Here is a 17,131-nt window from a genome sequence, read left to right as displayed (position 1 = left end):
CACAAAACTGGGAAATCACGACAGCCCGATCAGCCGGACTATTGTCGGAAACTGATTTATCAAGTCTACACTTGGCTCGAGAGTGGGATATTCCAGAGTTTCCTGTCTTTGATTTACAATAGGTAGCGGCTGACTTGTTCGAGTTGGGTCAGGTCTTTACGAGGGTTGATATTGGTGCAGCCCGCATGATAGGCCCCCGCATGCTGCACATCCGGAGAATAGACCAACGTCAAGCCAACTTACCTCCCTGCCGGATCCATCGTTGGATTCGACGTCTCAAAAAGGGTCAGAAATGACGCCAGTGTCTCTAGTCCCGTGTTCGAAGGCTTAGCACGGATTGATGAAGTGGAGTTTGAACTTCAGTTGCGGAGCGGAGTGGTCGGGTCCCGGCCTTCAGCTATCCTAAAATGCTTATAAATCGCCGGAATTCCGGCGAAAACCTACTCCATTCGGTCGATCGAGATGTTAGTCTCGGCAGGGTGAGCCCGACTCAGGCCCACGCCGACTCGGCGGGTCAACACACATCCTCTGCACCGTGATGTACGGAAATGCTTGCTGTCGCAGATCTGGCCAACCACAAACTGCATCATTCTTCGCCTGCTAATCAACGGAGTCCTGGGGATGGCTATGCCAAATCCAAAGAATGACAGGGCTTCTTCCCCATGGGGATGTCGTTAGCTCTCGGGCATCTTTCCCCAGAACCTCGTGAGATGCTGCTCTCCGCAATCTGATTACATGCAATATGATTGGCTAGACCTGTGCCAAGGTTCGCGACGGTCTGCTTCCAGAAAGCTTGGACGTATTGAAAGTATAAAGTGTTCATCAGAGAATGTTTAGACGAGTGAGTTTGTGCTCGGACAAGCCTCTTGCAAGTCTTCAAGTCGCGTCACACACTTGGAAGCTGCAGTGAAGACAGCTGTTCCTTGGCAAGTTCTCTTGACTGTCTTTGTTCAACGAACTGCACCTTCTTCTCCCTCCGCAACACACACCAGCCATGTCCGACTTGGAAAAGCGAACTTCTCGGAGCGGCTCTCAAAGCCAAGTTGAAGATGTGAATAACAACCTCCTGGCCCGGGCCGATGCACCTATCAACTATGACAGTGATGGCATCAAGGGAATTGTGCGCTCGCCTTACGTGCTTGGCGCCGCGTTGCTCGCGTCTTTTGGTGGTTTCTCGTTTGGATATGGTAAGGCCCGGAGTTTGGTTCTTAAGTGCGGGATCGCTTCACGCCTTGCTGACATCCACAAGACCAGGGTGTCATCTCCATCATTCTCGTTATGCTCCAGTTCCACGAGTGGTTTCCCGACACCGCTCCTGGCGGTCCAAGATATGGCTTCTACACCGGGTTCATGACCGGGATGCTCGAGTTTGGAGCCTTCATCGGCTGTCTTTTCCTCCCGTACCTCGCCGATAAAATATCTCGCAAGTGGGCTTTAACCATTGCGACCTTCTTCTTCTGCGTCGGTGCCATCATCCAAACCGCCGCTCACAACTATGGAACGCTCGTCGCGGGCCGCACCATCGGTGGCGTTGGAGTCGGAACTTTGGCAATGGGTGGTGCGCCGCTCTATATCTCAGAGATTGCGCCCCCAAACCTTCGCGGTTCCCTCCTCGTGCTCGAGTCCATCAGCATCGTAATCGGCGCCATTATTGCTTACTGGATCACATTTGCGACAAGACACATGGATGGAGAATGGGCCTTTAGACTACCTTTCGCTCTGCAAATGGCCCCAGCTCTTATGGTCGGTCTCGGAATCCATTTCTTCCCCTTCTCTCCTCGCTGGCTCGCCATGGTGGGCCGCGACGAAGACAGTCTGGGGTCTCTTACGAAGCTGCGCCGTGTTCCCCCAACAGACGAGCGAGTCCAGACTGAGTGGAAGGGGATCCTGTCTGAAGTTCGCTTCCAGCAGGCCATGCTCGCTCGGGAACACCCGAGCTCCAACGCTTTCACGGCAGAGTTGAACCAATGGGCGGACCTCTTCAAGCCCAGGTATTTGAAGCGCACAATTATTGCCCTCGGCATTCCATTTTTCCAGCAGGTAAAGATCCAGGATGGGCACTGGAAGCTCAGCAGATGGCATAGTACTGACACCCATTCCAGTTCAGTGGTATTAACGCGTTTGTGTACTACGCACCAACGTTCTTCGCCGCCCTGGGACAAAAGGGAGACATGCCTCTCATTCTCTCCGGCATGGTCAACATCTGTCAGCTTTTTGCCGGAATTCCCACGTTCCTGTTCCTAGACCAAGTTGGCCGCAGAAAGCTCGCTATCGGTGGTGGTTTTGCAATGGCTGTTCCCCACTTGATCATGGCTGGGGTGTCGGCAAGTTCAACTCGTCGTGGGATGAGCACCCTGCCATGGGTTGGTTCGGTGTCGCCCTCATTTGTAAGTTGGCCTGGGTCTAGGACTGCAAGCTATAATTTACTGACACGTTCTCTAGATATCTACGTTCTTTACTACGCGACTTCGTAAGTCAATCTTAGCGTCTCGACGCACCCAGCCACTGCACGTGCTAACTTGTTGCTCTTTTAGCTACGGCCCTCTTGCCTGGACGCTGCCTGCTGAAGTCTTCCCCAACTCCAAACGCGCCAAGGGTGTTGGAGCTGCAACTGCCATGATCTGGCTGGCCATTTTCATCATCGGTGTTTGCGTACCGGAAATGGTCATCAAACTGGGATGGGACACCTATCTGTTCTTCGGACTGTTCTGTGTCGCTGCGGGCGTCTTTTCCTTCTTCCTGGTGCCCGAAACTGCCCATAAGTCTTTAGAGCAGATTTCTGAGCTGTTTGGTGATAACAGTGTGTTGAGGAGCAGAATATCCGCCGCCGCATCATCGAGGAAGTCTGGACTGACCCCAATCTCGATCACGCACACGGATGATAATTAGCGATTTGATAAGCCAGGTCTAAGTGGCACCAGTAAGATGAAGAACATCCAGTGCAAGTATCTTAGCCTGTTCATGTAGTCATTGTTATGTAAAATAGAGTGATCTTGCTTCCGCGCGCTTCATCTTCATTGCTGCAACAAAGGCGCGCTAAGCAGTGTAGCAAACCACGTAAATACTTCGCTGTTCGTGCGCCTTTACGTTCGGCCAAACGAGTACATTCTGTCCAATCAGGCCCATTAAGCAGACCCTTACTTCAAAGTAGAAGAGCGAAACCGACACTTATCCGTGGCGTTATGCACGGATACGGGCGGAGGGGAAACCCTAACAGTTAACTTAGCACGCTTACCTAGGTCGGAGAACGCGTTAGGTAGGGCGAGTCAGAACATGGATAGGCCGCCAACTAAGCCAGTGCTAGGCCACATGCCGCTACTTTCGCCGAGTAATGTCCCTCTTTATATCCCCTCTGCCGCCCTGTCTCACTGAGCAGTCTATCGGCGAAATGCTACCAACCTGGGCCCATCCTATGCATCCCATCTCCTCCTTCCTATCATCCTTCCCTCCTCCATCTTAGCCATGGTCTGATTGTCCTACTTCGGGACGGGAAGGGATGGCTCCACCACAGCGACGCGAACGAATTGTGCCCTGCGTGAAATGCAGAGGTAAGTAGGATTGCGGGATTGCAGGTTCGATGATTGGTGATTTTCCTTCTTTTTTATCATCGGATATAATGCCGTCTTACACCCCGAGCAAGCCGCGGGATGCGCGGGCTAAAATCTTCAACTTCACCCCTTGTTTTGATTTTTGGTGATGTCAATCGAACGTCGAGAACTGATTTGATCGATTTTCTGGGTCATAGAGAAGCACCTAAAATGTAAGACATAACCATCCTCTTCATCCATCTATCGGACATTGTCCTTGGGTGGGCCTCCACGGTGGTAGTCCCTAAGTATCGTTGGGTCGTATTAACCTGTTTTGGTCTCCAGGCGACGGCGAGATACCATGTTCTCACTGCAAGAAGTCGGAGTCTCGATGTATGCGAGTGAACAACAAATTCAGGTTCAAACGGGTAGTTATGACCGAGAAACGATTTTCCTTCGACGTCGATCAGCCTTGGTTACAGACGACCCCGGACAGTTGTAGGACTGACCCTCTCCCTCTCTAGTCCTTGACACATCTCAGCCCTAACGCAAGCATGGAAACGTACAGTCCAGGCTCGCCCTCTCGCCACTGTCGATGAATCCAAAAAGCCATCAGAAGACACGAATCCGAAACCAAAACATACATCGGCAGCACCGATTTCCGATATCATCTCTCAGGATGAAGAGCCAAATACCCAAGTCGACGATCAGATTCACGACCATATAACTGTCTCAGCGGAATTACTTCAGTCCATCTCACAAAGAGAACACAGTAATCCATCTGTCGTGATGGCTTCAACCATCTGTGGCCTCACTATCCGTCACGTGACCTCGGTTACATAATCACCGAGGCCCACACTCGCTCGCATCACCTATTTCAGAGCGAGCGCAACATACCTCGAAAGGTACCCACTGTTAGTAATTATTAAGGTTATAGAGGGCTACGGCCCACTGCACTATCATCTCTCAACATCAGCCCATACGAGCTGAATTCCACGACCATGGCGGTCTCCCTAGACGTAGGGCCATCGATCACGGTTCACGGGGACGCCGGTATAACTCGGCGGTCGGGACGAGTCCGGAAGCCGACTGTAAAGGTCAGAGTGTTGAGCAGGTTAACCACCAGGACAACTCCGAGCTTAAAGACGAGATCAATAAGCTTTCGAATCTTGTCCAGGACCTCCTACGTCGGGACGCCGAGAGGGAATAGCTTTTGAAAGACTGTTTGACGAAGATCGAATCCTTGGAGAGAGAGCTTTAGGAGGAGAAACAGCGTTTAAACTGGCATCAACGTGGTCTAATAAGGTCTATGTACGCTATTGGCACAGGGCCTAGCGAGACTGACCTGAGTTCCCAGGGGCATCCCTCGCACACAACCCAGAACCAGCCGCCCCTAGTCCGTTCATACGCGGCGGCGGCGAGCCAGCCACTGTCCAGAAGACAGGATGAACCAACGCCAGCCAAATAAGCCGTAAAACAAGCTACAAACCGGGCGGCCTTAAAGGATCTATGCGTCTTTGCGCGTCTATTGCCTGAAAGCCCGCTTCGGAACGAGAAAGCCTACGATATATACATCTTGGTTCGGGAAAGGCTAAGTCCCCAAGCCCGAGAAGCCCTCAAGGGGATCGACTATGTTAAGATAGGATTAGTACTCCTACTTTCGTTAATGGATGGTGTAGAAGTCCTGCTAGAGAATAGAGAATAGATCGCTGCCCTTCTCCAAGCGCAAGCGATCGAGCAACGTAATACCTAGATCCGAGCCTATATTACAAACGTCCCTTATACTAGGTATTATCTAGTAACCAATACTGAGCTGGAAATCACGACCGAGGAGCTCCTTAAAGAGATCTAGGTCTCGACGAAACTTAAGCCTGAAAAAGTACACTTCTCTAGGAAGGACGAAGTCGAAAGGCTAGGCACGGTGACAGCCTAGTTCAAGGCGGAAGCTATAAGGCAACTACCAAGACGCCTCCGTTTAATAGGGGCCAGCGTTTTTATAAACCTGCAGTTCCCAAAGGAGAAGAGGTCTCCTTAATGTCTCCGCTGCGGCGGTTTTCACAGCGAACGACCGTGCACCAGAAGAAAGAGATGCCTCAAGTGCAGCTCTCCTTCCCACACAACTGATCAACACCGGGCACCCTGCGGCGGCACTGAGGGTCACGATGGCTGCGACTACCCCTTTAAATGCCCGTCGTATAACGGGCCTCACGCCGCCTTCGATGCGACTTACCCTATCCAACCTAAAGTGATGAAGGGGGTAGTCCAGAGGAGGGATAAGCTCAGCTACGGCCATCCGAGCTGAGGGAGAAAGATTATAGAGAAATGCGACCCAGTTGTCGCATCGACATTCCCGTAAAGAAGAATAAGCGATGGACTATACCCCGGCGAATGAGATATAAAAGAAGAATATAGCCCTTTAAAACCCTGTAAATTATGTAAGCGAATGTGGGCAGGCGGGTACCCGCCTACGAAACAGTACTGAACCTGGCTTACGTAGCCTAGATCGATATACTCTTAATATAAGAGCCGTCTATCCGTTCGGAAGAGAGGAGGCTCATAAGACACCACCTAGGTTTTAAGACTTTCACCCTAGTAGATAACTGGACCGAAGACCGTCCCAGGGTACTTACCTACCTCCGCAGAGGAACTAGGGTACGAGGCGTATAAATACGGCCTCTACCCGATCCGTCCACAGACCTGCTCTTCTTACGACTCCTCTTAGGAACGAAGGAGGTCCTTATAATCATTAACGTATACAACGCCCCTCGTGGCTCTCTACGATCTGGCCAGGCTCTCAGGAACATCCTAGCGGCCTAGTAACCCAAACCTGAGGATCGAGTACTGATTACGGGGGATTTTAACTTACACCATTGGACGTGGCAGCCCGAGGCCACGAGTTCCCCGGACGCTGAAAACCTAGTAGAATGGGCAGAAGCCGCTAGCCTTGTCCTAATGTCACCTATAGGTGAACCCACGCACAAAGGCGGCAACACCCTAGATTTATGCTGGGCGTCCAGCAACCTCCATGGGGCTTCCACCAGCATAGAAACGTCACTACACACGACATCAGACCACGAATCTCTGCTTACCCGGGTCCCCTTAGCCCTGATCGATTCACCCAGCCAGACCCCGGGAAGGTTTCGGCTCGACACGATGGACGAGGAGCTTTTCCTCGGCATCATTAAACGCAACTTACAACCCATGCGCCGCACTACAAGCAACATCCAAGACCCACAGTCTTTAGATCTCCTAGCACAATAGCTTACGGACTATCTTATTAAAGCACTTACGGCTTCCATAAAGCGCACGCTCGGGAAAGGTACAGGGAGACTATACTAGAGCGAGAGCTACATACGTAAATACCGAGCCTATACGAGTAAGCGAACGATATTAGCAAGACTCCGCGCAGCCGGAGTGAACTGCCAATGGGAAGAAGAGGAGGTCGAAGCTCTAAAACAGGACTTCCTTTACGAGTTTAAACGCTGCAAGGATGCCTTTTAGAAAGATAAGATCTCCTCAGCCTCCTTAAGTAAAGATATATTTGAAATAGTCGGTTAGCATAAAGCCATAGGATCTTTTCAGACCCCGCCACTCCGAAATATAGAATACCAAGACACGCTTGTCTTATAACTAAAAGAGAAGCGCGACTTATTTACCCGCGTCCTCCTTAGAAACGCTGCAATCTCCGAGGACATACCAATAGAAAGCCCAGTCCTACAAAGGCAAGCTACGCTTCCTTTCCCGTAGGTTACGAAGGACGAGGTACGGTCTTCGGTTCTCACCGCGGGAAACACGACTCCTGGGACCGACGGAATTATTACGACTACTTTGAAAATAGCATGGCTAGTTATTGAGGATATTGTCCTCTTACTTTATAGCGGGTGTATACGCGAGGGTTGGTATCCTACTTGTTTTAAAGAAGTAACTCTCGTGATCCTAGCAAAACCGGGAAAAAGAGATAAGATACTCCCGCGCTCCTATAGGCTAATTGCGCTCTTGGCCGTCCTCGGAAAAGGCTTAGAGAGACTTATCGCCAGACGACTTGCCTGGATCGTAGTTAAATATCGTGTTCTGCACGATTAATAGTTTGGAGTACTCCCTCTTTGCTCTTGTAGCGACCTTATCGTAGCGGCTATCCACGATATTGAGTGCGCCTGGCAAAGAGGCCTCGTTATTTTTATACTTATGCTCGATATAAAAGGGGCTTTCGACGCCGTGCTCCTAGGACGACTGGTCCGATGCCTCTGCGAATAAGGATGGCCGGAGAACCTTGTACGCTGGGTCTTAAGTTTTGTTACCGGAAGGATAGCAAGAATAAGGCTTGATGGGGAGGTAGGAGACGTCTTCGGTCTCGAATGCGGACTATTATAAGGCTTACCCGTGTCTCCTATTCTATTCATGCTCTATATCGAACCTCTTTTTAAGCTAGGCATAGCTCGCCTAGGAAGGAAGCGATCTCGTTTTGGCTATGCCGATGACGTCGCTATCTTAGTAAGCTTAACATTACTAGAGAATAACTATGACATCCTAACTAAGGAATGGAAAGAAACCTTAGGATGGGGCGCGATAGAAGGAATTACTTTTGACCTCGATAAGTCCGAACTGATCCACTTCATTAAGAAACGAAAAGACGGAAACCTATTAATCATAGTAGGTTTGCCGGATAGGAGGTATTATATAGTTTAGGCTATTAAAGAAGGCTCTTCTTTATGCTGGCTCGGCGTTTACTTCGACCGTAAACTTATATTTAAGAGTTACGTAAGAAACCTCTCTATAAAAGCATGCTAAGTAGTTAATAGACTATAGGGACTAGGGAATACTGTCTGGGGCGCGCCTGCGTACTTACTTCGTCGAGCGATCACCTCTTGTGTATTACCTACTTAGTACTATGCATCTAAAGTATGGTGGCCCGGTAAGAGCCGGATAAAGAATGGACGTATTATCTTAAACGGGGTTGGTAGTCTGCTATACTAACTGGACGCGATATAAACCAAAGCCATTAGAGCGATGGTCCCCGTATACAGAACTACGCCTATACCGATCCTATAGCGCGAGGCGGCTCTACCCCTAGCAGAGGTAATACTGGATGCGAAGCTCTATATAGCGTCCACTAGAATCCATCGTCTGGACGAGCGATACCCTCTCCGAACGAGACTCAGGGACAAATCAGGACCAGACTTACGGCTACGACGAATAGCAAGCCTCGTAAGCAAAAATACCGAATACATCGATCCGATAGAACTCCCCCCTTGGGAGCAACTAGCGGACTGGCAGACAGCCCTCGCCAGGGTCGGCTACGAACCTAATAAGACCAAAGAAGAACAGGCCCTCTTCTTTGCAGGCAGGATGGCAACTTTCTCCAAGCGGGACATTGTTGTCTACACTGACGGGTCCCAGATGTCGGACGGCAGCAGCACCTCCGCCGGAGCAGGCTGGGTAGGGTACCAAGCTACACGGCAGATCTTCCGCGGATCCGAACCACTCGGCTCCCAAACTGAGGTGTATGACGCGGAGGCACATGCTGCGTATCACGGCCTAATAGAAGCCACCCGGGCTCCTACGGCTCGTATAGCAGATAACGTCCACATCTACCTCGACAACCTCGCAGTCGCGGCTAGACTATACTCCCAGAGCACAGGAAGCAGCCAGGCTAGATTTAGGGCCTTCAATAGGCTCTCTTCCTCCTGGACTCGGAGACAAAGAGAGAGCTGGACAACCCCCGGCAGGGTTTATATTTGGTGGTGCCCTGGGCACACGGGAGTACCAGGAAATGAAGAAGCGGATGCTCTAGCCAAGGAAGCCTGCAAACTAATCCCAAAATCACAACCACAGCCCTCATTAGCGCACCTAGAAAGGCAAGCTAAAGCAGCTGCCTTCCAAGCCTTTGCCAGAAAATGGCTGTCCCAATGCCCTCGGCAATATGCCGACCTCGAGATAATTCTTCACCCCAAGCCGCCCAAACTCCGCCTCCCTCGGCACTTACTAGGAAGGCTATACGCAGCAAGATCCCATCATGGAGACTTTGTAGCATACTACGAGAGATTCGCTTATTAAGATGCGTTGCTTAACTATAGCTGTAGGAAACCTAAGACACCAGTCCATTTTTACTTCCACAAGCGTGGACGCAAGGCTACACCGCGCTACCTCCGCCAACGTATGGCTAAAATAAGTATTGATTTCTTATTAGGTTCTGCTAAGGGAGCCTCTCTTCTATGCGAATAGATAGAGGAGACTAATTTCTTTTCCGAATTTTGCCCGAGTTATTGAATAGGAACGTTAGGTGAAGACGGTAGCCTGTAACATAGTTTAGATTAGCATAGACCATGTCGGCATAGCGCCCGGTACGTCCTTTTATTACCAGACGTTAAATACATCATCATCATCATCATATTTCAGAGCGAGCCTCGTACCTTTTCTCTACTTTCAATGGATAACCGTTCTCTATCACACATCTCGATGCCCACATTGTGACCACACGACACCATCCGAGTCGCTCGACCAGTTGGGGGACCTATCCCATCAGTCTCTAGTTCGGAGGAATCAGTCGCATTTAAGAGGAGAAATAGTCCCTGAGGATATTCCTCAAATAGCGTTTGAAGATGCCATTGATCCCAATCTTGCTGCTACTCCGGCAGCCTCTTCAACCATAGAAACTCCGTATTCTGGGTTCTCAGCTCCCAGTCCGTCGGTCCCCCGGTCAGTACCAGAGGGATGGGGTCGCAGGACTCCAGAAACTGGAAGCAGCAGATTGAGTGCTCTCTCCCAACGATGGCAACCGCCACTAGGAGATACCCGCGGACGATCGTGTTCAATATCGAGGAGTCTCGGTGGGGAGCTACACGTTGGTCTCCAAGAGGAATGCCTTATTCGTTGCTTCATAGAACATCTTGCTGCAGCTGTAAGTTGGTACTTCGATGCTAGACGAGTTGCTCGGAAGCCTCAATCTCTCTCTTGACTTTGCTAATAGTTTCGACAGTTTGACACAACTGATAGAGACCGACACTACGTAACTGTGGTTCCGCAACGAGCCATGCACAATCCATTGCTGATGAACGCAATTTGTACTGCATCATCCAGATTCATTACCCAGATCTGGTCAAAGAAGCCACTGAATCAAATCATAGAGTTTAATGGGATTTCTCTCCCGGATCTAGACAAAGAGTCGGCAATTCACTATCACAGCAAGTCCATTTCGTATCTGATGGATACTTCGACTGATCCTGCAAACCCTTGTACGGATGATGCATTGACTGCTATTACGATTCTACGATATCATGAACAAGTAGACAGTAGGAGATTCGGCGACCCGGGCAGAGTAGAAACCTGAAGACTAATCTCGCTTTCACAGCGCACCTTATCGGAACCGATCACAAAACCTACATCAATGCCGTCCAAGCTGTCTTCCACGCTCAACAGGAGGAGACGATCGGACTTTGCAGCATCGTATACCACCCTCTCCGAGGCCTCGACATTTACGCGCCGACTATGCCCTCTTTACGACACTCTGCGACTCTAATCGCTCTCCGCCAAGAAATATGGTCTGTTCTTCTCTATCGAAGGCCATTTCGACTGCCCCTCTACGGTACCGAAGACTGCTCCTTGTTCGATCCCGACTCTGTTGCCGACGACTTTGACTGGGCCAATCGCATCTTAGTCTGGTGCGCCTACGTCGTCAAGTTTTGCTTCGGGGCAAGCTCCGAGAGCACCGTCGAAACGGAAGATCCAAAGATACGAGCTGATCAATGGAAAGCCATCGAGGCTTTCCAACATAACTGGGACACGCATCAGCCGCCTCACTTCAAGCCCTTGGCCTACCAGGAGCGAAATCCAGAGAAAGGGGAGTACTTTCCTACAGTGTGGCACGCCAACGACTGTCAAGTGCTGGCGCTCCAATACATTGAACTCATGCGAATTGTCTTGGCTGTGCGCGGCGCCAAGAACCAACGGCTCGGCATTGGTGCTCAAGCTGCTAACCAAATGTTGGAGGAGACCCTGAGGGAGTCGACAAGGAAGATTTGCGGTTTGGCCATATCGAATCGCAAAGATCAACCGTCAATGGTCACGGCCGGAGTCGGGGTGTCGTTGTGTGGGGAGTATTTCCGTGACGAGGGGGAACAAAAGGCTGTCGTCGGCTTCATGGATATGCTGGAGAATGCATGCCTGGCCGACGAGCTCAGTCGTAGATGCTTTGAAAACGGCCTGGAGTACCCATACGAAGGCTTGATGCAAGGAAGCAGGAACTTAATACAAAGCTTGCAATGCCTCTATCAAACAGTAACGGTCGTCTCGCTGGCTAGTCCAAGTTTTCTCTTAATCCTTCATTAGTCTACTCATAATCTCATTCAATCTCTTAGTGACTGGAGATTGTCGAGAGTTTTGAAATGCCATGGACTGGCTCTGACTCTTTTCTAAAAGACTTATGTAAATGCTGCTGTTAAACTCTTATTGAAGGCTCTGTTTCTCAAGAGAAAGCTATCCGAACGCAAAATGCAGTCAGTCTATCTACATTGAGGTGCCCTCTTCCTACCTTGACTGAGCATCACCTCTCCACTTCTTAAACTGTCGCGCCGGCAGCTTGATATTGAACATATGATCGATCTCCATCACGCTTCGCCCCTTCATCTCTGGTAAGAAACACCAAGAAAGCAGGACTCCAAAAGCACATAATCCAACGTAGATGAAGCCCGTCTTCCCTCCCCAATTTCCAGCGTCAGGATTGTAGGCTAGAGGGAGGAGGAAGTTTATCAAGACAGATGATCCCTGTTGAGCAACGCCACCGATACCTTGAGTCTTTGCTCGCAGCCTCAACGAACTTGTTTCCCCCATGATGGCATAGCCGGCAGGCCATGCGCCCATACCGCAGACAATGATGATGGCGATGCATCCTCCGGCGGTGAAGTATGCGACCGCAGGTCCTCTCCATATTCCAGAGATACCTACAGCAATCCAGAGGATAGTGGAGATTGACATCGATATGAGAGTGACGTTCCTGCGTCCAACTCTCGACAAAACCCAAAGACCGACGCCGTTAGCGAAGGTGCCAGCAACAATGCCGCCGATAAGAATCATGAGACTGGTGCTCGACTTCATGCCAATGGTCTGCAAGAAGTAGCTCGACTTCGCAATAAGGTCGAGACCGAACATCGCTGGAAGCAGGTTGGCCATGATTACAATCATCGTTCGTCGAGTATTAACACCCTGGAAGCAGGTCAAGTACGTCGCTCCTGAAGTAGCCTCCTTCTCCTCGGCGATGCTCGCCCGGACCTTCTCCAGGACCTTCAAGGCGTCCACTCTAGGTGCGTAGAGTTTGCGGGAGGACACGAGAGCTGCATCGGATTGTCCGCGTTCCTCGAGATATGCTGGAGTCTCGGGGATGATTACTGAGAGAATAAAGGGGACGACAGCAAGAAGCCACTGGGAACCGAACGCGAAAAGGTATCCGGTTCTATTGGGGGCTTTGTTGACGAGGAAAATGACAATAGACCCCAGTAGTTGACCCAAGAGATTTCCCGTCGGTACCAAGCCCATTGCCGAGGCACGTAGAGACGTCGGCGCTGTCTCGGAGATGTACGTCATGGCAGTGACTTTGAGTATTCCAATAGCGATTCCCTGGACCGTCTTGCCGGCGAAGAAGAGGGCTCGCATGGTCTCGATATCCGCCGGGAGGTAGGAGAAGAAAATGCCCGCGACGCCAATAGCGCAGATTATTGCGCCCGTCCTCAAGCTCCAAATGCGACCGACACGATCCTGATACCATCCCGCAAAGACGGAGCCGATGGCCATGCCGAGAGGGATCGCGGCCGACCAGAGTGAGACCCAGAGCGACGGAATGATCCATTTGTCCTTGTACAACTCCCCATAATCATGCTGAAAGGGCTCGACGGCGACGATGGAGCCGACAATCACCAACGCGTAACCCCATCCGACAACGACGATTGTGAGCGACAGGCAGTACGCTACGACCTTGGGGTATTGGCGAATTGCCTGGCCAAGAGGCAGGTCCTTTTCTTCATCTGGCACATTGGTGACAGACGCGGTGCTGGTTGACTTCATGAGAGGGTTCGTTGACTCGTCTCGGACGCGACTGGTTTCGCCTGGCGCAAGATCTCGTTCTCGTCCGCCCCTCGCCTCTGTTATGTAGGACGGAGAGGGCGACTCCGTCAACTCGATATTGTTGGTCGTGATCGAACCCCTGTCGCCAGGGCTGATCTTATCGTGAAAGGGGTTCATCGCTTAGCAAATATTTGCCAAGAACTTTAAACGGGCGAATGGGGTAGACAGAATTAGGTATAGCTCCAAGCAGAGTGAAATGAGATGCGACAATGATTTGCTGTGTGCTCTGCTGGTATCCCCCGGCAATTGTTTGCGTAACCTTCTGGAGTGTGATTCTGCGTTGGTCGGAGAGAACAATGGTTAGAGATGGTGTGATGCCTTTTCATTAGGAATTCCAGTATTGTGATTTGAGCAGACCAGAAGCTTTTTAAGGACCCGAACTCCTCTCTGCACGCCTGTATCTTCATCTTCAAATTATGCATTCTCATCAACCATTCTCAACAAACATTGCGGTGGCATTGCTGTGAAGGATTGACGACTAGGACATGCCAAGGCGCAGCACGGGTCAGCAAAGACGAAGTCCCCAACGGAATCATTGACGATCGCCAAGATAGAGTTGACGACGCTCTTGACTTTACTGTTTTGCACGTATTAGGGACTTGGATCCTTCGAGTAGTGATCCCAGATATCCAAGTCCGCATACCTGGTCGTCGTCCGCATAAGAAGATAAGCATTGTGGCATTCTGAGAGGATGCGGGGGCGTGCAACGAGGCGGCGCGGGGCCGCTGTACGATGTGCGCTTCTTCCGACGGTTACGGGAACGGGAACGGACTAGAATCTGAGATCTAACTTCTAAGGTCCACGACTTCCTTAGCTGCCGGTATTCTTCGATCCTTCTAGGCTCTAGCCAACGGTACCACTCTGAATGGAAGCTCCATATGGGCCTATCTGCATGACCAGTCCCTACGGACACGGATACGGATAGCTCGTTTAAGCCACATACTTATTGACTACTGTCCCAGACGTAGCGAAGACACTCGATCATAATGCTGCAATGAGATGAATGCGTCGTAATCCTATTCTTTACTCAATTCCCGTAGGAAACTGAATATGTCCCGCTTGCACTGGCGGAGAATATCCATATCCCCGGATCGCCGAAGCTTAGGAGGATGAGAGCAGCATCCAACGCCTCTATCGACAGCTTTTCTATCTTGGATAGACTCTAATATATTTCAAGAACTGTTATCAAGAATTACCAAACATCTTTCCTAACTCTACAAGGAACCCCGACACCCAGGATATTCATCCAAGTCAATAGTTCTATCTTTGTTGGAGTACCTACCGAACAAACACCACACCCTCAGCATGAATTCTTTACTTCAACAGTCTCCTAGCATGAGTCCCACCCCTCTCTGCCACATTGTTACACCAGTTGGGTGCATGGGTTACGGCTTTGACGAGGACTCTTCCGCCAATGAACTTGCACAACTCGTTCCCAGTGGCGTTCCCACGGCCATTGTCCTAGATGCCGGGTCAACTGACAGTGGCCCAGAGAAGCTGGCCCTTGGCACCATGACTTGCCCTCGCTCAGCCTATGTCAGAGACTTGACCAAGCTACTGAAGCTCGTACACGCCTTCCGAGTTCCATTGGTCTTCGGCTCCGCTGGCGGAGATGGCTCAGATGAACACGTGAAGTTGATGGAAGAGATCATTGAAGAGATTTGTGCAGAAGAAAGTAACTCGTAAGTTCTGGGTGCTCCAAAGATTCAATCACTAGCTGATGGGATAAGACAATACTCCCTCAAGACAATCTCGATCTTTTCTGGCATCGACAAGTCCATCATCCTCGAACGACTTAACGCCGGCGGAATTTCCGGCTGTGGGGTTTGTGTGCCCCCCTTAACCTCGAAAGATGTCACGGATTCAGCCCGTGTGGTTGCACAAATCGGACCCGAAGCATTTGTCGACGCAATGGAAGCTACACCAGACTTTGACATCATTATCGGCGGAAGAGCTTACGATCCTGCCCCTTATGTTGCATACTCCATGTATCAGCTCAAGCTTCAACACACAGGCCTTACTTCCGAGCAAGTTGAGGCAAGACACGGCGGTTTCCTGCACATGGGCAAGATCATGGAGTGTGGTGGGCAGTGCTCGACACCAAAATCTCATGGTGCTGTGGCCACCGTCTACGAAAGTGGCATGTTCGATGTCAGACCTATTGTGTCCACATCACGCTGCACGCCGCTATCTGTAGCCGCGCATTCATTATACGAGAATACAAGGCCTGACGTTTTGCGAGGGCCCGGAGGTGCTCTCCATCTTGACCAGGCGCAGTATGAGCAGCTCGATGATCAGCGTACCGTCCGGGCGCGCGGGGCACGGTTTGTCTCATCAAGCGCCGATGGGAAGCCATATCAGTTCAAGCTTGAAGCTGCACGCATTCTCGGATATCGATCCATTGTTCTTGGCAGTGTCAAAGATCGTGAGTCTACAGCGAGCTCAGGGACTTTACTATCAGTGAATACATGTAGACAGGGTTACGAGGCTGACATAACACAGATATTCTCATCGGCCAGCTAGACGAGTTGCTCACGCTTGTCAAGGCTTATGTGAAGCAGCAGCACAAAGATGTGCCCGGTAACTGGGATCTAGACTTCCACATATATGGCAAAGAGCAAAGTACGCCTAAGGGCCCCGGGGAAATCTTCATAATCGCGGAAGCCATTGCCCCCACTCAAGAACTTGCTACGGGTCTCGTATCGACAGCGAGGATTGCATTGATTGTAAGGATGACCGTTATACGTAATGATGATGATTGCTAAAAGCCATACAGCATGGGCCATACGCAGGTCAAAAAGCTACCTCTGGTAACTTCGCATTTGGGATTGCTGGAAAACTCGAGATTGAGACGGGCCCCTGCGCACAGTTCTCGGTGTACCACCTCATTGACCTCAAGCCGGGTGAAGAAAGACTCTCGACTACATCAGACAGCCAGGGAAACGCAAGCATTCTTCGCTCTTCTGTCTCCCGCTTTGGAAAGGGCCAGGGTCCTAAGAGTAGCCAGCCTCTTCCGTCGGACGGCGAGTCTCAGTCGACAGACGGGCTGGCTACGAATGGCAAGAAAGCCCACAAGAGCCCACAAGATTACTCTTCAAGTCCAGAGAGCATCGTAGACCACCCAAAGACGCTTTCAGATATCTCCCGGGTCCTGCGTTCGAAAAATGCGGGTCCCTATGAGATCACAATAGATGTTATTTTTGAGTCCGAGTCGATCTTCAACGCAGTTCGGGAGTCAGGACTGTTATCTCCTCTACATGTTGCCGATGCCCTTAGTATTTCTGAGGATGAAATTGTGTGGACTGGATTCTTTGAACCAGCTCTAGCATTCAAGGTGACTATACCCCGGTTTAGAGGGGGCAAGAAAGCTTCAGCTGGCAGCTTCATGGAGAATGACATTCACGGGTCGCAACAGCATTTGGGACTTTCAATTCTGAAGCTTCCGCAAGACTTTGTGGTACTGAAGACTTGAAATGATGAGCTTTGAAGTT

At 50.6% G+C, this 17,131-nt stretch overlaps 5 protein-coding genes across 5 annotated transcripts; 4 read left to right on the top strand and 1 right to left on the bottom strand.

The window, feature by feature from the left end:
• Nucleotides 1-994: 994 nt before the first annotated feature.
• On the top strand, nucleotides 995-2,967 carry BDP81DRAFT_466712 (general substrate transporter; the record flags this gene model as incomplete). Its single annotated transcript, XM_060594430.1, has 7 exons — nucleotides 995-1,187; nucleotides 1,250-2,040; nucleotides 2,103-2,294; nucleotides 2,330-2,387; nucleotides 2,443-2,470; nucleotides 2,535-2,800; nucleotides 2,906-2,967. 7 exons carry the CDS (start codon nucleotides 995-997, stop codon nucleotides 2,965-2,967), a joined length of 1,590 nt encoding a protein of 529 aa, XP_060437536.1.
• Nucleotides 2,968-3,465: 498 nt separating this feature from the next.
• Nucleotides 3,466-4,449, top strand: BDP81DRAFT_174684 (uncharacterized protein). Its single transcript, XM_060582204.1, has 4 exons — nucleotides 3,466-3,548; nucleotides 3,746-3,760; nucleotides 3,873-4,025; nucleotides 4,096-4,449. Exons 1-4 carry the CDS (start codon nucleotides 3,497-3,499, stop codon nucleotides 4,368-4,370), a joined length of 495 nt encoding a protein of 164 aa, XP_060437535.1. The 5' UTR covers nucleotides 3,466-3,496; the 3' UTR covers nucleotides 4,371-4,449.
• Nucleotides 4,450-10,295: 5,846 nt separating this feature from the next.
• BDP81DRAFT_466711 (uncharacterized protein) lies at nucleotides 10,296-12,038 on the top strand (the record flags this gene model as incomplete). Its single annotated transcript, XM_060594429.1, has 5 exons — nucleotides 10,296-10,368; nucleotides 10,424-10,425; nucleotides 10,504-10,816; nucleotides 10,924-11,654; nucleotides 11,943-12,038. The coding sequence occupies 5 exons, from the start codon at nucleotides 10,296-10,298 to the stop codon at nucleotides 12,036-12,038; spliced, it is 1,215 nt and encodes a 404-aa protein (XP_060437534.1).
• On the bottom strand, nucleotides 11,883-13,682 carry BDP81DRAFT_443416 (general substrate transporter). The gene has a single exon (XM_060591730.1). It carries the CDS (start codon nucleotides 13,578-13,580, stop codon nucleotides 12,051-12,053), a length of 1,530 nt encoding a protein of 509 aa, XP_060437533.1. The 5' UTR covers nucleotides 13,581-13,682; the 3' UTR covers nucleotides 11,883-12,050.
• Nucleotides 13,683-14,975: 1,293 nt separating this feature from the next.
• BDP81DRAFT_336546 (uncharacterized protein) lies at nucleotides 14,976-17,112 on the top strand (the record flags this gene model as incomplete). The annotated part of the gene is made up of 4 exons (XM_060585927.1): nucleotides 14,976-15,322; nucleotides 15,371-16,110; nucleotides 16,143-16,366; nucleotides 16,417-17,112. The coding sequence occupies 4 exons, from the start codon at nucleotides 14,976-14,978 to the stop codon at nucleotides 17,110-17,112; spliced, it is 2,007 nt and encodes a 668-aa protein (XP_060437532.1).
• Nucleotides 17,113-17,131: the final 19 nt, after the last annotated feature.

The sequence above is a fragment of the Colletotrichum phormii genome (assembly GCF_030913505.1).
Source record: "Colletotrichum phormii strain CBS 102054 chromosome Unknown BDP81scaffold_48, whole genome shotgun sequence".
Taxonomy (NCBI): domain Eukaryota; kingdom Fungi; phylum Ascomycota; class Sordariomycetes; order Glomerellales; family Glomerellaceae; genus Colletotrichum; species Colletotrichum phormii.
Note: the sequence above shows the minus strand (reverse complement) of the source record. Positions and strands in the feature narration are given on the sequence as shown.